A 26313-nucleotide genomic window follows, 5' to 3' on the forward strand; every position below is an offset into this window, starting at 1 on the left:
TAAACATTTCTTCTCTTTTGTATGCCCTCTTCTGGGTGTAATTTTACCTTATATACCTTAAAAATTAGTCAAATAATCATAGGAATTTGAACACGTGTAATATACGTGGAAAACACGTGTTATTTTTGCAAGAGTTATATTCAAAAAAGAATCCCTGATAAAACTTCTAGAATCATATTTACACACTAGTCATACTAAATGATAGCTAAAATATGTCTCTAAAAAAATGTTTTTTAAACAAGTGAATTTGTGTTGGTGTACACAAACTCCTTAATAACACCTGAATTCTACCTAAGATACCATACTACCTAAAATCAACCAAAAATCAACGTGTAATATACGTAGCTTTCTAGCTGGGGCGCCAGTTTTACCGAAATTGAGTTTAGAGCAGGGCTTTTCAACCTGGGGGTCGCGAGCCGTTTTTCGGAGGTTCCCTAGGCGCTTGAATTCCAGTGTATATTGCAGAAGTATAGATTTGTTATAATGAATTGTTAAAAATCGAGCTATTCTTCATCTGCAATAAGCGATGGCTCAAAATGCAAATGTAAAACGCATGTTTTCTGTAGAGAAAATCAAATGAACAGCAAAATGTTTATTGACTGAATCTGACAAATAAACATGTTACGTTTTTTATTTGTCAATTTTGCTACATAGGCCTATAATCATCTAAGACAGGGGTGTGCAACGTGCGGTCCGCGGGCCAAATGTGGCCCGCGAAGATGTGCCAATTTTGAATTGTGTGCGTCCCGCAAAACATGTTTATACGATAATTTAGTTTAGTCTGGTACGTTTGAACAATTCATTGTGGAGTGGATTATTGTGGATTATGCACCTTCTGTTAACCATTTTAGAAGTCTCCCATCGGCCACCGCTAATTCATTGTATTTAATTATTTGGAACGTAAAAATGTATGGTCACATAAAAGGCATTATGAACAAAGTACGACTTTGGAAAGCTCACGTACAGACAGGAAATCTTTTCCACTTTCCAACTTTAAGAAACTATGAAATGCAGCCTGAGAAGAAAACTGAATTTGCTGACCAACTTGAAAAATTGTTGTATGAATTTTTGGCTCGTTTCAAGGACTTCAAATCTCATGAACATTTGTTTGGTATATTCGCTTCGCCATTCAACACAGACATTAACAAAGCACCAGAAGATATAACTTGAACTGATTGATCTTCAAGAGAAAACGGATTTGAAAGCAAAGTATTTAAAAATGAATCTTGGCGATTTTTACCGAAAACATTTCAACTAAGATGACTTAATTTTCACATTTGAAAAATCCATGGCTTCAAAAATGGCACTTTTTGGCTCAACGTATTTGTGCGAACATTTTTTTTTCTAAAACGGGCGTCATGAAATCTCCCTATTGATCGGTTCTGACAGACGAACACTTGGAAAATGGACTTCGAATTGCGATCACTTCCATTAAAGTAAATTCGGAAAAAGCCGTCGGGAAAAGAAACCAGCTGCAAACTTCTCACTGAGCTCGTTTGAAGACAGTGTGACAATAAATTTGAATAGCAGTTTTCTTCAGAAATTTATGCGTCTTAACTTATTATTTCTGGAACGAGATAACCCCTAATATAAGAATAACATGAATAACAAAAAACTACTCTTTTGTGCCTACAACTACTAGAAATCATATGTTAAATAAACGTGCGGCCCGCGGTTTCACCCAATTATTTGTATTTGGCCCTCCTGTAATAAAGGTTGCACACCCCTGATCTAAGAAGATGTAAAATCGTTTAAACGTAAAAATCCACTGGCATTTTACTTGCTTACTAAACATGTCCTCTTTTTGGGTGATGAAAATATGGTAGGCCTATTCATAGTCACTTTCAGGCTTCACGTTGCCATTTAGGCTACTTGGAAGATGCAGTGAATCTTTATTCGATTCTTATCCTTGTGAAAGTAGGCTGTTTCCTCAATTTTGTTATGTCACTGTATTGCACAACAAAATATCTCAAATAATAATAATCAATCACTGTAGCACCTGGCCGATTTGCTTTGACAAAGAAAAAATAAAAATTGTTGGAATTGTTCGGTTAGCCCAGTGGTTCTCAACGGGGGCGGTACCGCCCCCTGGGGGGGGGAGGGCGTTAAATTTTGGGGGGGCCGGTAAAATTTTGCCAGTTTATAAAGGGGGCGTTGGGCCAAAAAAGGTTGAGAAACACTGGGTTAGCCTATAGCCATGCATTAGGCTAAGCTTAGTTGTTTGTAAAGAAAATATTAAAAAATAAAATAACCGCAGTTTCAAACAATTTAGAGAAAAAAAAATCTATTATACTTATCATATGTCAACAACATTTCAAGCGTTTGCCTGAGAAACAACGTGGTGCTGATTTCGACACCGCCGCTGTTTTGGAATCTGGATAAGCAATTAAGCATAGCATACTTTTTTCCGCGTTCTTGTGTAAAAGTGACGCAGTTTCGTTAGAGACTCGGCCTCTTCACTCATGATTTCACAATGAATGAAATCAAAACATTTAGTATTTGCAGATGCCACCAACTAAGGCGTCTGTAGAAAACAACATACAAACGTGACACAAGGTAAATACAGTACGTAGGCTATTGGTTGTTGGTTAGTATCTTTAATGGTATGCAAGTAGTACATAAATCTGAACAAGCTGAAGCTTGAGGCCCGCTAAAATTCGGCCCACCACAAATAAGAAAGCTACTCATGAAAAAAGTTAAATGTTTGACATTATTATTCACGACTTTGCAATTACCCAAGCGGGAAAGGCCACCGCCCTGAATTTTTTATAGCCTAGGCTAGGCTGTAAATTTTATCAGTAAATAAAAACAATCAGGTGTGATAATTATAAGCTAAATAAAAAAAATGTCGAGTTTTCGTCGCCGCAAAGGCACCTTCATCAGTAGCCTACTCTGGAAAAGCACAAATAAAAAGCATTAAAAAAGAATTGTTAAAAAACAGCACAGCAGAGTATCACATCAAAAAGACCAAGTTAAAACCATAAATAGGTTAGTTGATAAACAATCTAAATTAACTTTGCGGTAAAAAAGTTTAATACTTCTATTGCGAGTCAAAATAGGCAGACGTTTTTAGGAACACAATAATAGGCCACTATAGTGATTTAAGCTTTAAGCATACAATACCCATATTCCTGCAGGCTATGTTCGATGAAGCAAAAGCAGAAATAATCAAAGCCATTTGTTGCATGGTGATGCTTTTAGTAGTCGAATTTATATTAATATAATCCGCATATAACATCTTTTTGCCTCTGTTGAAGTAACTGTACAGTAGTAGACGATTGTGTAGTTGAGTGGAGGTGATTCATGTAGGTGCATTCATTCTCGGACTAATAGCACAAGTCATGTGTTTTTTGTTTCGGGAAATTTGCATCAAAAGAATGATCATTGTGTGCTTCATTTAATGTCTTCGTTTGCAATGCCTGATGAAAATTCATTGAAATATTGGGTAATTCATGGTTGCCAGCTCTTGTGGTTTGAAATGTTCGCTATAAGATCGGATAGTTTGCTCATCTCTCGGCTGAGCAGGTGAGAACGCCTCAGATAGTTTTCTGTTTGCGAGAGTTATTGAATGGAATAAGTTGCAAACAATGACACTTTGACGAGAGGAAACCTCGTATCCTCAATTTTGGTGGCAGAACTGGCATCATTACTTAACGGTGTCAAACTGAATAAGTAAATTGTCAAAGTTGTTTTCTCAGTTTGATAATAAACAATCCAACAATTAAACCGATCAAAAACCCACTTTTATTTACTTATATTTGTTCATTGCTTAGCAGCGCATAGCAATTGTTTGTGTAAGGATTTTAATTGTATCATTTTTGTGGCATTCAACATCATATTTTCATATGCAACAGCGTAGTTAATCTTTTAGTTTTGGAAATTATATTAAGTATTGCAATATTGTAAGAAAACAAGACGTCACAATGAATCAAGGGAATATTGATGACATGTTCTCCCAGATGCTTGGGGAACTGGATGACCTAACTCAGGTAATGTTTAATGTCCTCTTGTACATTCACAATGCATTGAGTGTTGTTGAGAATATAATTTTTATCGTTGTTGAACATTTCTCGCAAATTCTGTATCTTGTTCCTTAAGTAGACTGTTTTGCAGTCATTTTTTTATATTTCTTGTGAGTTTCCGCCTCTCTAGACACCCAGGAGTTATGGGGTGGGGTTAGGAAAATAGAGCGAACCTGATAGAGCAACGTGATAACATGATAGAGCAAACAAAGCGAGCTAACCGATTTGCAATATTAATGAAAAATTACATGCTTGTTTTCTTGGTTTGGAAGGAGAGGCACATTGGTTTGGTTGGTTTTGAATTTTTATCCTTGAACTGACAAAGCCTTGGCTGGTTATTCCTGGTAGTTTCGCATACTTGTAGAGGCTCTTGGCACAGGGCCGGTTACCGAGATTGGCAGAGTGAAGTTTTCCGATTGTTGAAGTGTTGTTGCCGGGAAATTATTCCATTTACTAGGTGCTGCTGAATGGAGAGCAGTCTTGAAATGCGTTGCTCAAGCGCACACCCCGAAAGTCGAACTAGCGCCGCGTGATCTTGAGCCGGGCGCTTAACCACTGAGCTAACATTACTGAGTGCCCCCAGGATACGTTGCTGAAAACAAGGTGAAACTTCTTAAACTTTTCTTAAATGAAAGCCCCCTAGAGCTAGTACCCTTGCCAAAGTAGCCTAGTTGCTTCTTTGGGCCTCAAAATTTTCACTGCCTATTTGCAACTATTAATTTTGCTTTTGTTGAAACTCTGGTACCTCCCAGCATTTTTTATAGATCCGCTACTATGTGCAGGGTTTTCACCACTCCGCTGCGCAACCGACACTGTGTGTATTGTGAAACTCATCACTGGTTAACACGATTTTTCTGGTATAAACTTTGACAACTGTTGTGGGTTAATTGTAGGCTAGAGAGCTGAATCGGAATTGAGCTCACGTTTCTGCTATCACATCAAATTTTGGAGATATGAGTACAAGAAATGTCGTTTTTGCCGACAACGCCATATTTGCCGTATTGCTTATTTCTGTGGCCTACAAACTGCAGTATAGCTATTAATTTGTGTCAAGGGGGCAAAAATAACTGGAATATGTTCACGGACGACAACGCTGCCGTCAATTGTTAAAAAGTTATATTTAAGCACCCTCTTTACCAATGTTCTGCATAAAATTACAAAAGTGAATCACAACTGCAGCCAGAAAACTTATTTAAGCTATTTTTGCCTCCCTGGCACAAACCTTTGCCTATGGTACTACATGTATAGGACATAGGTGGTAATACTGGTAAATACCACTTCAATTATGTAACTTTTGCAAAAAATAACAAATTTTTGTTGTCATGATGAACCTGACGTGGTAGAAGAAATCCGAGCCAAAATTTAGATACAGTATTTAACACTTGGAATTTATGGTAAATCAGTATTAAAATCCAAACAATTCAAAAAACAAAACAAATTTTGACATCCCTTGGATGGTTTTAAATTAAAGCATCTAAATAATTTTTTAATTATACTCAAAGACGAAAAGTTAAATCTTGGGAAAATTTCTTTCGTGTTACCCTTATATTTTTAAAATAGTGTTTTCCTTTTGCGAGCAAAAAATATTAGCCTATCCCATAGCACACACGGTTGTAGCCCCACCTACAACTAAGAACACAGCAGTAGGTACTGTAACTTATAATTATTACAAAACTTTCGCTTAGTAACTAATAATCGCCGTTTTTGCAAGTTTGACGCCTTTGTGTCATTTCAGCAATTAGACGCGGTACCTGAGACATCTCTTCCACCTCCTCCACCCAAGCAACATCTCTACCCACATGAACAACATGAAGGCCCCAACTCAGGTTGGCCTAACTATCTTATCGTGATGTTTATGTAAAAACCTAAAAGTATTTACCGTTGCGTTTTTTAGTCCTACCTGGCCAGCATATAGCATTTATGTCAAATTTGTAGGGTGAATTAAAAATCACCAAAAAAGTCTAATACATTGACAGTTTTGATTTCCGCTCGTGGTGAAAGTATGTTTTCTCCGTAATCAAAAGTGAAGTTCCTCGACACTCCAATATTGTCGACCGAGATTCACTGAGAGCTGTAATGTGGGCTACCAGGTTACTGTCGTTCGTCGTCGTTCGTATGAAGCAGAAAGTTTGTGATCAGCCGAATGGAAGGACTTGGAGCCAACTTTTCGTCAGATCGTCAATTGTGCGGAGGCCTGTTATTCCATTGGGAGGGGAATAGATGGGACACCCAACTGTGATGGGACATGGGACACCCAACTGGGGAATAGATGGGACACCCAGGCTAATGACGACAATCAGAAGCAGAAACTGCAAAAATTGCAGGTCACAGACAAAGAAGTCTGATAAGCGTGACGCCTCCCCTGAGCATGTGCCCTTGTTAGGGCAGGTATATTCTAACACCGTAAGGGAAGGCATCACGCTGCTACAGCTAAATGTAGAAGGTCTAACATCAGCCAAAATTTCGGTCATTGAACATCTGATCAACACAACTGTGATATAATAACATGGACCTTGATTTTTGTTGATATCGCATTCAGTAAATTCAAGTTTTGTTTCTATTTGTTTTGTCCGAAGTTTACCTTTCAGGAAAATATAAAAAATAGTTTTTTGGAGATAAGTTTTGGTAAATTTACGATGGCTTAACTATAACCAGTTTCATACAAACTGTTTACATTTATGTCACTCACGCTTTTGCACATGCGTATAGTCATGCGCACAAAGCGAAATAACCACTTCATCGTGTTTTACAATGATGTCAAGATCTGAAAAACTGCTTGAGACTCTTTTTTAACATTTTTAACGTGTTTTAGTACAGTAGTAAATAATATCTGCACTTCAAATGCCATTAACAAAAATTGACATCCATAGAATACAAAGGCAATTTTAAGCGAAAAGTAATTTTCATGGTAGGTGGGGGGCAGGCCCGTAACTAGCTTGGAGCAGCAAGGGGGGCAAAAAGTATTCTAGAGGGGGCCCAACTTCCGTATCATGTACGAAAACGACGTTTGTACACAATGTGGGTATATTTACGCAAGAACATTAATCGTAGGCCTAATACAACGTTTACATTAGACTAGTTTATCATAGAAACAGTCAGTGGCGTAGCCAGGAATTTTGAAAGGGGGTGGGGGTTGACGGCCGACGGGCAAAGACCGACGGCACCCAGCAGCGGGGGGTCTGGGGGGCCTCCCCCAGAAAATTTTGAAAAATTACTTTGAATTTGGTGCATTCTGAAAGCATTTTCAACAAACATGTGGATATAAATATTCCTGTAAAATGGTGCTGTCCGGTGGCATAGCAAAAGGATAAGATCATGTTTTCTTCGGCATTTTTCGGTAATAAAGCTAAGTCTCTATGTTTTCTTGTTGCTAATTCCTGGCTGAGATATTTGAATGTTTGGTATTGGCAAAACTCGCTCTTTTAATGCAGTTTCGTTTAAAATTAGGCAAACTTTGTTTTAGAGACAACATTCTACCACACTCTTAAACACACAATGTTTACAATTAAATAACACAAGAAAATTGAGTATAAAACTGAAAAGTCAGCGAACAGAGCTAATTAACATAATTTTTTCCAGGGGGTGCCAACATTATTGCAGGGGGGGCCCCCCCTGCGCCCCCCCTAGTTACGGGCCTGGTGGGGGGTTTTAAACAAACATTTCAATTTTTTTACCACGGTCTTAGAATATACTGTTGTATCTTAAAATTAAGACTAAATTTGAACCTGAAAAAAGCCGATTAACCCCCTTCCACTCTCTACTATGAGAACTTGACATTCTACCAATAGACAATTTGCATATTGATTTGCAAGACCTGATGCTCTCATCTGGATCTAGTTGCGAGTAAACATTCGCACCAATAGGAAACTTTAAACACAAGATAACTAGGTCTAGTAATCGGAAACCTTGGCCACAGTATCAACCACAAGTTGGACTAACCACCGGTAGTTCTCATGACTTAACATGTCAAGGAACTTTGCGTATTTGCTTTAATTTATGTTATAAACTCCATAGATTGCATGAAATTCGATAAGACTTTGCAAAGAGTGTGCAGTGCAACAAAGTCAGTTTTTGAAGCTCTTGTATAGACTAGCCAGGGACCCCACTGGCTTTAGCAAAATACAATTTTTTTTTGAAGATTACCAAGCAAGTTACTTGAAGCGGTCAACTGACTCATATACATGAGTTTAAATTTCCTGGTCAATGCAATCGCTTTTACTAAAATTTATATCCACCAATAAAAATACATTATTAGTTACATTTAAATGTCGTTTTTTTAAACTGATAATTTACCATACATACTCCATTTACAATTCGTGCTTACGCTCATCTGTTCACACTACAACTTTCCAAGAGTCAGAGATGAGACGGACAAACGTTTCAGCAAGCGTTTTTTGATATTTAACAATAAATTTTACCTGAATGTTCTTCATGGAAATTTCATGCTAATTTATTGAGTTGCAACGCCATTAGAATCTATCATTCGTACACCGCCTGTGGGCCACCGCACGTTTGAGTTCGCTTCGATTGATAAGTCGGAGGTGAAATCTTAGCTGTATATATCATGCTATAAATTTCGGAAATTTAATTTCCTAACAATAACTCGTTTAATTACCAAAAATGGTAGAAGCTTGCATCTCTTTCAGAAGACTTACTAAAACAACTTTTTGAAAGACGACCAGTCCAAATTTTTTGCTCTTTATAGAAGGATATTTGTATTGCTGACGACGAAAAAAAACGCTTCACCGTAAAGAATCTGCAAGTTTCACAATAGACTGATATTTGTGATCTCACTCAAAAATATATTTTCAAATTGGCTCAAGCCCTTGCCTATCATTTTCCCTTTTTCACAAATCTTACAATTTGGCGTTTATTTTTCTCGTGATTGTTTTAGTCCTTGAAGCCAAGGGTTTATGCTTTTACCACCCCAGAAGATTGTCGTTGGCTTCTAGAGTGACACCGAAAAGATAAATTTTCTGTAATCATATAAGAGACGAAGATCTTTTATTCCATTTTGGATACAGAAAGTGTTACATTTGTTTGTGATGTGGTTTGCAGTTTACACTTTAGCACCAAACCTGCTAGAAGAGGGTAATGCCACTGAACTCATTGCTGCGTGGTTGAACAGAAAATCTATGTCAATGTAAAAATGAGCTAATTGGAAACAGACTTATTACATTGAAAACCGCTGATTGAGTGAAAATTACACTGCGTTTGTTTCTTATCTGTTATTCAAAATCATTTCATTGGATTACCTTGAAGCCTACTATATGCCAAGGCTTGTACCATTAGACTTCATTTCTAGTCATAAGCTAGGCCTATAGTAGGTAATGGTAGGCTACATTTAGGTTTATTTGTAAGCCATAAATCATTCTACTGGATCTATAATTTTATTAAATAAATTTAGAAAATATACCAGTAGGATATATACCCAGCTTATGTTTTAAATGTATTTTGCTTTAGCCAATATTAATATTTACCACCCAAATTTTTTTCTGCTCTAATGAAACTTTCAGTCCAGCTAATTCATTGTAATGTAGTAAGGTTAATAACCTGGGAAGCAGCATTATTTCTTTGTTGTGATTGAACTGTACTTAATGTATTTAAGTATTTGCTGATGCAGAAATAGCTTATTTAAAAAGTGCTTTGGAGTTTTGTTATTTGTATATTTTGATTCGTTTTTTTCCTCATTGTTCACATTCATTTCTCACTGATGCTTTGGAAAGCGTTCCAACAAGAAATAAAATACTCTTTTCATATAAATAAGTTTAATCAATCAACATAGTTTTCTTATAATACTCGAAGTTAGTATATTTCCATTTAAATACACGGTGCATGGAGTAACTAATTTACCTTGGCAGTGAAACTTTAATCACAATTACTTGCTTTTGAATTAATTACATTACAATTACACCATTAAAAATTTTAATTAGGCCTACAGTAAAATCACAATTAAATTGTTCTGAAATTTTCAAATTACAGTTCCTTGAAAATGTATTGGGCTACACGTTCCAATTACAAATATTAATTGTTTCAACGTTTATATTCATCATCGATGTTTATATTCATCGATGATTTTTTTACAGTTTGATTTTATCAAAAACAAGTAGAATTGCATTTGATAAAGATTAGGTTGCAGTGTAAAAGTCCCTTTGAACCCCAACCAGCGGCTCAACACAAGTAAGCTGATATCATGCGTGCAACTTACTAAAGGTAATTGTAATTTGGACCAATAATTTTTGAAATTATAATTACACAACAAAAAAGTCTCAATTACCTGTACAATTATAATTAAAATTACATGAAAATGTGTAATTAGTTGCATTCAACTTCAATTACAATTGTAATTGATCCAACTCTGACATACAGTATTTAAAATTTTACTGAAACTTATTAGGCATCAGCATACCAAAATTTAAACTAAAAATTGTTTGCTAGGCTATCGACGATTATATTTGAATGGCTGTATAGGGAAAATTTGGGAAAATTTTGTTCGTACCCTCAATGCATTTTAGTGTAGTTTTTCAGTTCTGGTTCAACTCACCGGAAGACTGTAGAAGAAGAAGGCTCTCACCATGTTGTTGTCACATTTCCTTCCGATTGATTTAGCATCTAAAATTATTTGCGAAAGTGGTTAAGTCAATCAGAAAGACAATAACCAAAATTCCCAAGTAAACACAAAGATTTCATTGAAAAACAATCAGAAAATAAACTAGGGAAATGCGTCAGGTACTATAAACTGTGGCGACAGTTTTGAAACAACGGAACACATATGTGAAGGCAGATAGTTAAGCCATTTTGCGTTAGCTGTCACGCACACACAAAGGTTGTTGTTTCAGGAAATGCTGGTAAGCTCACGGCAGCGGCTATTATAATCTGTGATGTGATCGATGATATATGAAGTTTCTTCCTTCTGAATGTTTCACCCCTCTGTAGGCCTACTAATTTAAAATGATCCAGCTGAACAGTTTTTGCCAAAATATACTAACAAAATTGTTTTGATTTAATTTATACATAAACGTGTTCGTAGCATTTTGTTTATTTTTGCTTTCGTTGCGCTTTATTCCATATCTTTGCAATAAACAGACTTTGATGAGGAGGACGTCAACCTGACAGCTATGCTCGACGATCTGTGCTCCTTTGAAGGCAATATTAGCACACCATCATCAGGTGATTTTGACTACTGACAAGTAATAACTTTTTTCTGTTGAAGTGAATTGACATCTAAGCAATATATCTTGCATTGCGTGGTAGGCTATAAAATTTTTACAGTCACACCATTGGTTCACGTAGGCCAAGTCGTAGGAGATATCACTTTTAAGTTAAGTTTACAATCAACAGTTTAAAGAGGTGCACCGTTTACATATATACAGTAAATAAAATCCGCTTTGTTTGCTGATTTGTGTAATGCGTTTATTTCAATAAACTTTACAATAAGTTGTACAATTACTCAACATTGGAGATTTCATGAAGGCTACCGGTAGCCTACTGTATTTTGAATGGTGCAGTTGCATATCAATTCCTATAGCAAGCATCTTTGAACAACTTATCATTATCCTTGATCATGAAAGCCAAAACAGAAATTGAGAGACGCCAACTTTAACCTTGAAACTGATTACAGATATTCTCTAGAACTGCCAAGGTGTCCAACTCGATATTTTTTAAATTTTGATGTACTATTTGTTGGTACAGTTAATGCAATTGCTACTAACTTAGTGATTCTGATATGTCTGGAGCATGTTTGGTAGTTGTCAATGTGAATATCATTGTGGCATATATAATTTTATATTTAATACTTGCGTTTCACGCAGGTAATGGGTACAATGTCGATGAAAGCCACGGAAGACATGATGTCACGCCGCAATATTACAACGATAACGTCCACCAGGTTGGGGGATTATACCTATATTTTCTTTGTCGTCATAAAAAAACGAAACATGTTTATGACAGCCTGTAAAATTTTGTTTGGATTTAAGTAAGGCGAAAAAGCAGTTTTGAAGACTGCACACCCGACCCCGATCTATGGAGCTATACTTCTTACAATGAGTGGGTTTAGGCTTCACAGTATAGCCTTTAATACAGCACGAAAGCAAATAGCTCACTTAAGCTTATACAAAGCCGAATGATTTGAAAACAACATCCTTTTCGTTTTGCCAATAACAAGGCAGATAGCAGAAGTAGGCTACCTGTGCACAAGCAGGAGGTTGACGTTGAAGGCTCTAAACTGCAGTGGTTTTCAAACTTTTTTGAACTACGACAGAACAAAATATTTCGGAATCCACCGCGGCACATTAACTTACTAGGCCTACTTCATGTTTTGTCTAAATATTGCTTTCACTTAGTCTAATACTTGATTGAAGCTGCTACCTCAAACAAATTATTCATGATTAAATTACGGTACTTAAAGTTATCTTTATTTTAATCAACGTTCAACGTATTCCAGTAAAATCATTTAGTTTTACTGCAATGTGAAAGATAATGACAATGTGAGACTCTCATGCTGCCAATTTCAAGCTGATAGCATGCACCAGTAATACGAAAATTTTTGCTACGTAGTTGGTGGGTAGCTTATTGAGAGCAGTGGCGCCTTAAAACACAGAAAAGTAACATTTACTAAGTGTGTATGTGCAAGGTCGTCTTATTGTGGACCTAAAGATTATTGTGTCTTGATAAAATTGCCAGTGCCACGGCCACTGCACACAGTTTGGGAACTCCTGCTCCAAAGAGTATCAGGAGGCGACTAGCGTTTAATGAGTCAATATGCGGATACGGCCATGTTTCAGTTTTAGTTTGGGTGAACAACTGAACATTCACTAAAGTTATTTTCTCAAACTAACCTCAGCTTTAGAAGAAAGCGAAAGATTAGTGTTAGACCGGCCGAAATCGCTTGAATAAGGTTACTGGACAAGCATTGTCGTAGGCCTGCTTCAATGTTTGTGATTTCATGCAAATTATTGACAAATTGGTATGAGAATTATAGTTTGTTGCTGTATTTCAGTTATTTAAGTATCCAATGGCCTGGATTTATGGATATAGCTCAGTGTATATATAAACGCAACGTCAAATCTTCCACTTTTGACAAAAGTAACAATTTGGTGTTATCATATCTCAAAAACCTGACTTGATAAAATAAATCTGAGGTTAGAGTCGGATTCGGCACCCCAAAATTACTCTAAATCACTTTTCGAAGTTCATACCGGTACCGGAAAAATCGTGTAGACCAGTGTTATTTTTGAAAACTCTGTAGCTTGAGTAGCCTACGTGTTACCTTGGTCATCGCCAAAGGTGTAGTTATCCCATTCTACTGTAGATCACAATCAAGACCTGTTCACGTTTCAATTACAATGCAATTGGACAACACGTTAACGGGCCGTATTCCTGGCCTAAATTACTCCATAAACGATTGATGTACCTTTCATAATTAACACTTGAGCTTTTGATGTGTTTCAGGCTCCGCCACCAGATGAAGCTAAACTAGGGTACCCTACCCGTCGGTATGTAGAAGAAGAAAATGAGGGTTACTCACTTGATGAGCTCTCAAAAGACATCGATCTTGAAGCTAATCCTCCAAAAGAATTCACTGAAGAAGAGTTGGCACTTCTCTCTCCAGTATGTCTGGTTACACGCCGTCAAACACCACGGTGTTGTCAGTGTATGGTTGTTTTATGCGGTTCTTTTGTTTGGCTTTAGGCTGCTGTTTGATTGTTGTCTGTTGAGTTTATGTGTTGTGCGGCGTTATTACTGTAAGATTTTGTCGAATCAGTTTAATTAAAACAACTGATTTCAAAACCATTCATCACAGCACGTGACTACACAACTGTCTTTCGAAAGCTGGTGCAAACCGCTACTTCTACAGCGAATTGCAGTATCTGGTTAAAACACATCGTTAATATTTACATTGTGAAGTATACAAGCATTAGGTTCACAAAGAAGCTTTCTCAGTCCGAGGATAATAATTTCCACAATGAACCAAATTACTGTATGTTTGGTTAGATCTTGATTAGGTTTCCTGATCTAATAATTTCTTCACTTTGCTCTGTTCTTAGTTCCATACATTTTGTATTATAAGTCAAGCCATCCGGTTGAACAAAGCATTTTAACGAATGTGAACGATTTAATAATGCATTATTTTGGTCGATACGAGCCAATGAAAATTCATCGACATTCTAAAATTTGTGGAAATTAAATTAATCACAACTGACATTGTTTAACTGAAGTACAGTTACTTTAGTTGCTTTTTCACTGCAATTTATTTTGACAAATGGTGAACTGCACAAATTATTGTTTCGTGTTTATCTAAGTTTTTTAACTTCACGGGTTGATCGCGGTTACCTGTACGTTTAGGAGGAGAGAGAAGAGAAGATAAGATCGGAAAAAATGAGAGTAGCTCTTGAGAAGATGAAAGAAGCACGAATACAAAAGGTTGGCGTTTTTCAAAAAATCTTCAACAAATGTGTATGTGGAGTTGTAGACATAGTAGTCGTCGATGTTTAGTTGAGGATTGTATACATTTTTGATTCATATGATTTGTTACGCCAAATTTATGTTGACAGCTCGTCGTGAAAGTATTCAACAAAGATGATAGCTCCAAGACAATGATGATAGACGAGAGGATGACGACGAGAATCATCATGAAGCAGCTCATTGAAAAGAACCACTATGATTACTCTCCAAGTTGGACGCTCATTGAGGAAATGCCTAGTCTGCATTTAGGTTAGTCACTGTGGCTGATGCGTTTTGTCAAACGCACGAGATGCTTACGGTTGGACTATTTTTGTTTTTGGCAATGCACATTTGCATAGCAAATCATATATGAAAGTAAATATTAAAGTTATGCTAGGGTTACCATATGTAATTAGGCACAATTCCTACAAATTTGTGTCAGTCGCGTTGACGAATGTTTGAGTACCAAACTCGTTTATTATGTTTAAATTTAGAATACTTCCAAGGCACATTGCGGCCATTGCTTTTTGTGAAAGGAAGAAAAATAAGAAACAATTGTATTCGCCGAACAATTTGAAAAATGGGCTGTCGCCTAATGACGACAAAAGGCTTTTATCGTGAAAAGATATTCCATGAGAATTTCTTTGCCACCATGAAGAATCTATATTGGGATAATGTTTGCCTGCATTTTACCGTACACGAGCGATTCTATTGTAACATTAAAATATTTCGATACTTCAAAATTCTGCAAGTTTGTTCGAAGAAATCATTCAATGCTGCATTTAGCAGCTATACTTACAATGATTTTACTCTACTGCGTAAGTTATAGGCTGTACAGTGTACAGGCCATTGAGTGATTTTTTTATTGCATGACTTTAAAAATTCCTCATTTGTACGTTTGTTTGCTTGTGCAATGTTGCAAAAGTTATCACCGCTCCAGAATTACGTATTTTTAGTAGTTTTCGGGTATTTTTGAAACTTTGTTTATCTAGTAGAATGTTTGTTAACCCACAAAAATCTCTTAACACCAGGGTTGCCTGCGAGACCTTTTATTTCTTTTTAGCTGAAAATAAGTTTTGAATGTGATCCAAAATCTAGGCAATTACTTCACAAATGAGACAAAAAGCACCAAAATCCAGAAATATTTTAAGCATACCTGTAGTCCACATAAAGGACATAGTTGCGTATTTCTGGCTCGGAGTCTTTAAATTCCACTTTCTGCAGAGCGTGTTTTTGAGGAACATGAAAAACCATGCGAGATTATGCGTCACTGGACGAGAGATGGCACAAACCAACTTCGGTTCATCGAGCGCAAGGACAAGTATGCCTTGTTTAAAAACCCTCAGGTTGGTTGTACCGGCTTGTTAAACATTTTACAAATAGCCTAATCTAAACACAGTCGTTTACAGCATCAGCAATTGAGCATGTCTGCATCTACATGTTTAGCTACAGATTGCCATGTGCGGAAGATTTAGATGAGTGAAAGTGAATTGCCAATTAAGGCTAGGAATGTTGTTTAACCATAGACAGACAAGACAAAGTAACTTTTGACGGTTTAATTTATTACAAAGAAATATAACATAATCTAAAAATCAACTTAAACGTTTTCGACACGTACTTGTGTCCTCATCAGGAATTGCTTAAATCTGCAATACAGTATACATGAAATGAAAATAATAAGATAAATCTGACTATGCCCTATAACTGTAACGACACTCCGGACTGAAAAGCACAAACTAAACAAATGATACAAAAATGATTACAAGTAAATAATACGACGGAAACAGATTGCATGAGGTGTAAAGTAGGCTACAGACATGTGACAAACAGTTAGAACTTGCACAGAAAAGGAACGATGAGTCACAGGCGAATAACTACTTGTTGAGAAACGGATTATTACGTTTGATTCAGGCTTCTATGATCTTAGTCTGAAATTCAGATCTGCTTCGAGAGATGATTTTAAATTCGTCGATCGAAACATTGTCAGTAGGTCTACACTTTACACAAGAGGCGATGTGCTCTTCTATTGCACTTTTGGAATGAAATAGGTGTTGGTAGGTTTTCGCCAAATCCAGGTGTCAAAAAAATTGTGCTTAACTTCAACATCTAAAAAAGCTATAGTATTATTAGATTTTTCAAGTGTAAACACGAATTTTTTATGCTGCAACTTTAAGAGGTTTAACAGTTTTGAGCACGACTCATCATCATTAAAAATGGCAAAAATAATATCATCGACATAACGTAAATAGTTTGGGATAAAAATTGCGAAAAATTTTCAATATTTTGGTTTTGATGTGTGCCAAGAAGAAGTTTGCCAGTGTTGAGCCCAATGGGGAACCCATGGTGATTGGTGACGCTATCTATTTATTGAAACTAGATATTGTTGTACAAGAACACGCCTTCTGTGGCTAGAATGTTGTTTACTTGGCAAAATAATCTGACTTAACACAAGCTCTTTCAAAGCATGCTCTTTGTCATAACCTATTGTGTGACATACCACTTGCATCACCTTTATAATTTCTATTTTTCAGCACTATCTTTTGACATTATCCGATCAACAGGACCAAATGCAAGAGCGACAGAAGCAAACATTGATTGAGGTAAGATTCGAATGCTTCATCCAAACACATGCCTTCGTGAAGTAACTATCAACAAGAACTTCACCTTTATCTTCCACTGCTCATGCTTGTTTGTACGTAAGGTACTCGGAGTTTAAACCTTTCTTGTCTTTTTTAGGAGTTCTTTTCTGGAAAAGGTCCAAGCTCTGGAGTACCAGAGGTAGAAGGTTTTTTACATATAAAAAACGGAAAGTCTTGGTCGAGAAAGTATTGTGTCTTGCGCTCTTCTGGACTCTATGTTAGCAAAAGCGGGGAGCCCAAGCGAGGAAAGAAGGTAGGGGTTGATTGAACGAAATTGCTTTCGAATAGTACGGTAGCTTAATCCTTATGTGAGAGGTTTTCTGTTCTTTAATAGCTTTTTGACTTTTCAATGCCACTTTCGCAATAAACTGCTGTCATGGTTGTGCATAAACTTTTTGTAGACGTACAAATTAACCAGACCAGTCGTTGCATATCTTGCTTTCGTGTGATCATGGTTGTCACGTTTCAAAGTTTCTTACAGTACAACACTAACTTCACTCAAGTTAACGATAGTAAAGCACTTCCACACACATTTTATTGTTTAACGTTTATTTCAGCTTTCCGATCTCCATTGTTTGGTAACATTTGAGCAGACGCTACTTTACGTAGGAAGAGGCTGGAAGAAGAAGTTCAAGTCGCCCTATGAGTATGGATTTGCTCTCAAAGTTAGTACATTACTTATGGCCTTATAACTGCTCAACGAGAGTGTTGTCGACTGCATAGCCGAGCGGTGAGAGCCCTGGAACGACGTTCGAAAAAGCGCCGGTTCGACACCGCTCAAGAGCATTCAGATGTGTCTTTGGCAACGCACTTAAAGGCATGCCTAAAGGTGGACTCGAAGATTGGCTTCCTTGCTTTCCCGTCCACTTGATTTAATTTTTTTTTATAACCGGGCGTAAGCCTGGTACGACAAAAAAAGTTCGAGTTTTGTTGGAACTGCAAGATCAGAAAAGATTTTATCCTTTGCTACCTGAGTGGTGGGATGGCGCAACGGATAAGGCGTTGGCTTTTCAATTATGCAATCCTGGTTCAACACCCGGCTTCAGCTGATTGTTGAAAACACCGCTCACTTCTACCTAGGGTGTAATAAATTGGGTGGGCATAATTGCTGCAGGAAAGGCGGCCGAGAGAAAGGAACAGACCACCCTACTCTCTTTGTTGCCGAAGGCTTAATACAATGGGAACCTTATCTTCTCATACCCAACACTTGAATCAAGTATGGGACCACCTTTACCTTACCTGGTGATATTATAACATTTTCTAAAGCTGTGAACGGCCAGAACATGTAACTTAAAAGATTTTGTCAAACTGTTAGAAACAATTGGCAAAAACATCAAAAGTTTGCAAATTGTAACAAATCTGTTTTTTTTTTATAAGTAGTTATGCACGTTGCAATATCTTTTGCAGCATCCAGCCATCCAGATGAAATCAAAGCATATCCGCTACCTCGCCTGTGAGGACTTCAAATCTCTGATGCGATGGACTGTTGGGATCAGGCTTGCCAAGGTGAGCAGAGTTTAAGTATTAAAAAGAAAAAATAATCATGTCGCAATGAAAGTTGTGCTAAACGCATCTTATCGTGTAGCATGGAGTGGAGCTGTTGCACGACTACGAGAAGACCAACGAGGAGATGAAGGCGAAATCTAGTCTATCCGTAACCTTCCGGCATGAGCCAACAGGTGTAGTAGGCTACAATTCCTAGGGAAAAGCTTGCTTACCCCTTTGATGCATCATACTGATAAATTCCATTTTAAATTAACTTCTAAGGAGTGGTTGTTGTGTTGATTTGAAGCATTCAATAGTTTTTGTTTTTTTTATAACTCAAGGTTGAAACATTTTTTTTCTGTTTAGACAACAATTCACTGAAGCCACCCGACCCAGGAGAAGCAAATTCTCGGCCCAACACCCTCCCGCGAGGAGTAGGAGTGAAGAATATGTTCGAAGGGGCCTGGCAACGTGCCCATCAAGTTGACAAAACTGAACAGACATCAAATGAGGTACGATATTTCTTATTATATTTTAACCAATGGGAAATGTGTATTTTGCTATGTGGTAAGTGTGCAATTGACCAAATTAGTGGCCAATATTTTGTTGTGAAGTTTAATCATTTTATTTGCTAGGCGCTTCCTGGGATGAACCGGATGAAATCGGTGTGGAAACCGAATCAGCCGAAAAAGTCAAATAATTGGTGGGAATTAAATGATGAAGGTGACAGTGGAACGTCAGCTTCTTTATCGGTTAGTTCTTTCAAAAATGCGTTTATTTCACCATCTGCCAGGCCTTCTGTCGAGGCGTTCGTAATGCGTATAGTCACCGAGTCGTGTTTCGCCACAGTTGATGTATCAGTTAAACTTTATCCTGTAACTATTAATTTACAGAATACAGTGGACAGCGATTCCACTTCTACTTCTCGCTCCTTGGATGATCTCACCTCCTCACGTGAGTTTTTTTTTATCATCACATAATTATGACTAATCTCTATTTACGTTGTTCATTGTCGTGATCTAGCCACTAAATGACATCATAGCTTGACTATGTCATGGGTTTTATTTTGATTTTGTAATGTGAGTTATTGCTAAATTTCTAGTCATTGCTTCACAAAAAAGATTTTATAACATTCGAAAAAATTAATTAAACATAGTTTACCAAATCTTCGCACGGGAGTAAGTTGTAAGGTGAAGTCGATGCACGTATAATTTACTGTTTGTAATGAATTTAATATCAATCGTAAGTAAGTTATACACCATACTTAATGCCAGTGTTGTACGTTGAAGCCGTCAATTTGACTGCGTCATCTTTTTGTTGACGCTGAGGGCTAGCGCCGTCAGTTTTTTTTTTAGTTGACGGAAGTGATAGCGCCGTCAACTATTTTACCGATTTTAAGCGTCAAGCGCTATGCGTCAATTTTCGTTTTCATGTAAAATCTCGTTTCACAATGAGAGTTTCACAATGTTTTCTGGCCAGCGCGACTCATCCGAAATACCCGCTTTCACGTTGGTTAAAATGGCTCCCTGGAACACAAGCGGAAGAAGTTTGCCAAATGGTGATCACTCATATCGTGAGCAGTATGCGAAAAATCAATAAATGTCATCGCGGAGTTTGAAGAAACTTTATTTCAAGAGCTTTATGCCCCTGAAAAGAGCGATGTTGGTGCAGTGGACCTTAATAATGCTAAGCCATCACAGCACGCTTGGAACAGTGATAGGCTACCTTTCCGAGTAAACGTTTTCAAGGCTTGTTTTTGAAATACAACACACCAATACCATTCAGCGCTGCTATAGAACGCATGTTTTCGCTTGGAAAGGACATTATGCGTACCAAACGCAGCAGATTGTCAGACAAACGTTTTGAAATGCTTGTGTTTCTACAAAGAAATCACTAATAAGCTAAAGCAGCTAATTACAATACAGTCTCAAAACATAAAACCTGCTCTTTATTCATAGCCATTGTTAGCCTACACTTGATCGAAATACTTCCGTTTTGTGAGACCCTGGCTAAAATAACGCTAGAAATTAGCGCTGACGCCGTCAATTTCTTTAAGAGCTGACGCAGTACTTTACGCCGTAAAGTTTTTAGGCAATTCGCGCTGACGCTGACGCCGTCAATTTATTTCATTGACGCGTACAACACTGCTTAATGCTTAAAAAACCAAACATTAGGTCTGTAACTTAAGCATTTGAGTAAGTAGCGATCATTAGGCCTACTCACACACGACTTCAACTCAATCACCTTTTGTAATTAACAACTCACCGAGCTCGCATAAAAGTGACGCCGTTGCAAACAAGGTTGGCTTTGGGTAAAATAAAACCAGAAACATCAACAGCGTGAAGTAGCCTACTAAAAAAAACATGCAAGAAAAGCAAGGAAATAAAAGCACACAATCAGTGGATTGGTAGTATCCTCTTTAAACCTATAAGACGGTTTTAAATGAGCAATGTCAAGAGTCAGCTTTTTATATTTGGTATAAATTGGTTATGATATATTTTTTGAATTGATATAACTTACAAACAACATTGTAGTCGTTCATGAAAGTTATTCTGTAATGTTGTTCTAAATTTTTGATGATTCTTCTCCCAGAATTTTTGCATTAGCTTGTTTAGGATTACTTTCTAGATGTAAATAGCCTACGAAATAGACTTTTAATTAGCTCTTCTAGTTGAATAGGGAAGACCGGGCAAAGCCGGACATTTTTCGTAAAAGCGTAATTTCAGCAACAGTGATGGTTGGATTTAATTAATTTCTTTTTTAATTGAAAGCCTTAGTTGGTCAGCATTTGCTTCGAACATCAAGCGGAATCTTTCTACTGTTATAGTATAAATGAAAAAAGATTTTTTTTTAATGTCCCGCTTTGCCCCAGCCGTGAGGCAAAGCGGGAAATTTCATTTTTGCAGGATTTGGTACTGTTAACCCTAACGACAACTTCTTGCTTTTCACGTCTTCTGTTGCATTCTTAATATTGGTATTCGTCCATTTACCAATATCAGTTTTTCTCTTATAGCGACGAACCATTGTCAGAATTAAATTGCGCAGGCCTACCGGTACCTACAATATAAATGAATGCTGATAAATATTTTACAATCTTAAAGGCTAAAAGAGTCGTAAACAAAAATTCAATCAACAGAAGAGCCACAGATACAATCTAGACTTCTATAGTCTCATGTTGCCCTAATGCACTGTCCCACTTTGCCCCAAATACAGCTGTCCCACTTTCCCCCAAAGTATAGCCTTTAGTAAATAACATCTCTGCTGAAACCTGTAAAGTTTTAGGTAAAATTTGCTTTTGTTACCAACAAATACTGTCCCATTGTCTAAGATAAAAACAAAGCTACCAACAAATTCGCTTATGCTAACGAATGTGGTAGCTACTTTTCCATCTCTTTCTTATACCAAACCATGCCAAAACACATTTTACTTGCTCACGACACGCGTTGTGCTCTGCCAGTCGCACCAATTTGAATGTAGCCTACCTTTAGATTAAGTTGTTGTTTCAAGTTATTTTTATAACTTTTTATTTGTTTATTTATTGGTTGTTTATTTTCAATTTGTAACTGCAAATTTTAAGCACCACCGTTCCTAGAGTTTATAAGTGTAGTACACTCAATATTCAGCATAGCAATAGTTTTTATGTGGGAAAGCTTTGTTTTCGGCCGACAAGTTGCAAATACCCTCAGGAATCATCTTCAAGCTTATCACAATTTTAAGGTTGAAATTGTGATAACCTGTTACACTTTACTGTGGATGTGTATAGCCTGCATAAGGATAATAGACGATAGTGACCTTCAAAATCATTACTTTATTTCTTATGCATAGTAATAAACTCTGGCAATGGCGACATGATGTTAAAACTGCTCCCCATAGAAAGGTTCTGGTTTAGGTACTCTGAAGTTTATTAGGAACGTAGAAAAATTCCTAGTTTTTTGTTACTCCCAGGTCTGCTCTGGCCAGTAGCGTTAGCAATTACTGTCTGGGCCTCAGCAATAAGTCACATAGCATTATCAAGCTTGTTATATGAAAAATCTGAGTGCGTAGTAGACTGAAATAGAAACTCTTCACTGAACGCAGTTGGATGGATAGGGAGGCACCACCTAGTATCAAAGTAGCAAGGCGTGTCTAAGAACATAACGTGACATAGAAAACAACATAGTCATCTTGCTGCATCTCTAACTTCACCCAATCGTCTTGGACACGCGTTACCTTTGGATTGTGAAGCTTGAGACGAGTAGATGAGGTTAGAGTTTTGTGCAGCCCTCCTTTTCTTGTGGTAAAACCACGCGCAAGTCATTTACTTTGAATCCTCATCAATGAATGTAGCACTTAAACAATACTGTTGTTAATTATTACATCAGGTGGCTTCTGCTGAATGAGTCTCATTGCATTAAACACTGATACCAAACTAGAGGACAATGTTGTTATTAATATAGCTTTGGCTAATTTTTGTTTTCCAATCTGCCAAATCAGTTATAGGCTAGTTGTTCACGAGCTGTGTTTTAATTTTTCATTAATATAATGATTAAATCTTAAAGGCAGATGATAATTACTTTTATTTATTGTTACAGTCGGAAACAACTTTTTGCCACCTAGCGTTGAAAACTCTTTACCTCCGCCACCTGCTGAAGATGGTTTCCCCCTTCCTCCCCCGATAGACGAGGATACTTTTCCCACTCCTGCACTAATTTCCAACCACTACACTCCACCAATTCCACCTTCCAAGCCGTCATTGTACCCTGAAGAATCGACAACATTTACATCATATGATGATCCCCTTCCTCCACCCCCTCCAAGCAAAGTTGGCTTCAAGTTGCCGCCTCCGATACCTCCTAAACATTTTGGTGGATCACCCCATCGCAACTATAACAACAATAATACTACTGTCTCCCTGGAAACATACTTGTCGCATCCGGTCGTCGTGAATGCCAGTCTTTCATGCTCTTTTCCGCTCTCACCTACATTCAAGCCTGCAGAAACGATGGATGTCCAGCAGTAAGCTTCAGCCAGGCCCTTTATTATTTCTACATGAGGTGATTGTTTTTGTATACCTACTTAGTTTATTTAAGTATATGAGTGTCGTTTCATCTATTAACATTCCACTTTTGTATTTCTCGGCACTTCATCATGAAACCAGAAATGGCTTGATTGAGAATAGGTTAATACACTTCGTACAAGTTGACAGCGGATTTGTGAAGTCACCATTATTGTATTATGGGTTTGTGTAGTTACAAAGGAATTAACTCTACTTTCTAAATCCTAAAATAGTGCTCTGCTCTTTTTGTTTCAGTTATTCGCCTTTGTTCATTCGCTCCCTTGCCGTTCCGGGCCAATTAATCAACCCCCTGTCTATGACTCAACTTCAACGCCTTGTACAGCAGTTTTAAATGACGTCATCGTGATATCATGAAAGGGCAGAGACGTTGTTTCCACAACAAGTTTTACTTTCACAAAAATTGATTGTTGAAGTTCTCTTGTTTATTTTTATTTGTTGCTTTTCTGCATAACGTTGTACGTGGAATTACCACACCTCCGATGTCATCATCAGCCCTTACAAGTCAGAAAGAGGAAACACTAAACACGCCATCTTTCGACTTGCAATGAGATGCCACTCGTATCTCCCTCAAACAAAACTGCATTGGCTAAGAAGAACAGAACAAACAGCCAACAACTCATAAAGAATGGGTGGCTTCCGATCAAGAAGTTGTAAGGTAGGCCTATGCTAGGCCAATGAATATGTATTGATAAATCATTACTTTTCTTTGCGTGATGTGCGTTGGACTTTGTCACGGAGAGGTTACTTCAGTAAAAAAACCCAATAAAGTCACCTCAGGTTACATGGAAATAAGTCTACCAATCATTATGAAATTAATCTTTCTTCCCAAACAAGATGGGTGAAGTTGTTATCAGTTTGTACAGAATCTTATGCCCAATCCAAGGGTATAGTGCTGAAGTAACTTGCTCGCCCCAAACTAAGACGATAAATGTTCATATTTTTATTAATCGTATATGCTGTTACACCAGATGTACGTTTGATAACTTGAGCGCTGTTCTTTGGTTTGTATCGTTAATCTACTGACCTCCCAACCAAGGATAGTAATATTAACCTACTACTGTAGGCTACGTGTTCCATAACTAGGCATTGAAATGTTATTTTATGCGTAGCGTTCTTATGTTGGCATTCTTTCGCTTTTGCTGAAACACCTGGTGGCGTTAGACATGTTTACAGCAATAGCAACCAGCTTCCAATCTGATTAACGTTTATGGTAACACTTCCGTTAAACAGTGGTATCACTATGATACGTTACTGGTCTTCATAGAAGTCAATCTTTACCTCCCATAATTTTAGAAGTTTGGCATACAACCAGAAGCTTAGAACCTTGATAAAGACCCAGTCACCGACGGTATCAGTCTGACGTTCCTGTACACTTGGTTATTAGAGTTAGTTTACTTATGTAATCTTTACGCTACCATACTTGGCATAATTTTTCCAAACATCTGAGCAGTAGGCCCACCACTTTGCCAAATTTTGATCAGTGCTATCAAGCATAAGCTTTCACTGGTAGATGGACTTTAAAAACGTCACTGTGTCACATTATTTACATTAATTAGTGATGTCGTACGAATTTATGTACAAAATTAATTTTGAAATTCGTATTTCACTGAGTGATTAAAAGATTGAAAGAAGAGAATCGTCCCCCCCGATAGCTCAGTCAGTTTGCGCGTGACTTCTGGAACGAAGAAGCTTCAAGGTCAAGTGGTTCGACTTTGGGGATGCGCTTGAGCAACGCACGTTAAGGATTGTTCTCCATTCAGCGGCATCTAAATGGTGGAATAATTCCCTGGCAACAAGACATCAACAATCGGGAACTTTACTCTGTCAATCTCGGTGACCGGGCCTGCGTCAGTGATTCAAAGCCTCTACAAGTATGCGAAACTGCCAGGATTAAGCTCTGCAAGAAGCTTTCCCAGTCCGAGGATAAAGATTCAATCAATCGATCCATAATTGCCGTGAAAGTAGAATAGGCTTCTAATTAGCTTTGTAGGTTGAAAGGAGTTGTCCGCTCTGGCGGTTCATGGATAAGCGCCCCACTTTGAACTCGAAGAAATGGCTAGATCAAAATCGAACAGCCTGTACGGATCTCTAGATGTGCGCTTGAGGAACGTATTTTTCAGGACTGTTCTCCTTTCAACGGCACCTACGAATAATTCAGACAACAACACTTCGATAATCGAAAATTTCATTCGACCAATTTCGATAACCAGGTCTGCGTCGGTGGTTCAAAGTCTCTACAAGTTTCCAAACCCTCCAGGAGTACCTTTCAAAAATTCAGAGGCTTTCTCAATCTTAGATCATAGATTCAAACAAATCATTTGTTCAGCAACATTTCCTTTTGTTGTTTGTTAAAGAGTAGTCTTGTCATAGAATAATCCTTATAGCCAATACTTTAAAATACACGGATGCCTTCTTTCGATGTGATTTGGAAAGTCCCCACCTGTGGTACATTTATGCTTAGGATATGAATTTAATGCATCAAAGGGTAAAACTACTAAATTAAGAAAGCCAAACGACATGATTATTGTCCAAGTTGTGATCCAAAAATGCATTTTTGGAAAGTCGGCAAGGTTACAAGTCATTCAAAATGTTGGCACTTCTGCGATAGAACAGCAACGGCAGCTTTTTAAGTGTTGATTTGAGAGTCTCAAGCAATTTACGCAGGCGT

At 37.5% G+C, this 26313-nt stretch overlaps 1 protein-coding gene across 1 annotated transcript; it reads left to right on the forward strand.

The window, feature by feature from the left end:
- The first annotated feature begins 3852 nt into the window (after nt 1–3852).
- Nucleotides 3853–26003, forward strand: LOC145768600 (amyloid beta A4 precursor protein-binding family B member 1-interacting protein-like). The gene is made up of 18 exons (XM_082580133.1): nt 3853–3989; nt 5758–5848; nt 11109–11192; nt 11834–11910; nt 13473–13631; nt 14367–14444; nt 14576–14735; nt 15690–15811; nt 16997–17065; nt 17202–17357; nt 17662–17769; nt 18512–18610; nt 18690–18783; nt 18956–19101; nt 19225–19341; nt 19483–19543; nt 23161–23622; nt 23880–26003. Exons 1-17 carry the CDS (start codon nt 3924–3926, stop codon nt 23586–23588), a joined length of 2115 nt encoding a protein of 704 aa, XP_082436259.1. The 5' UTR covers nt 3853–3923; the 3' UTR covers nt 23589–23622; nt 23880–26003.
- Nucleotides 26004–26313: the final 310 nt, after the last annotated feature.

Source organism: Aplidium turbinatum, chromosome 4, assembly GCF_918807975.1.
Source record: "Aplidium turbinatum chromosome 4, kaAplTurb1.1, whole genome shotgun sequence".
Lineage (NCBI taxonomy): Eukaryota > Metazoa > Chordata > Ascidiacea > Aplousobranchia > Polyclinidae > Aplidium > Aplidium turbinatum.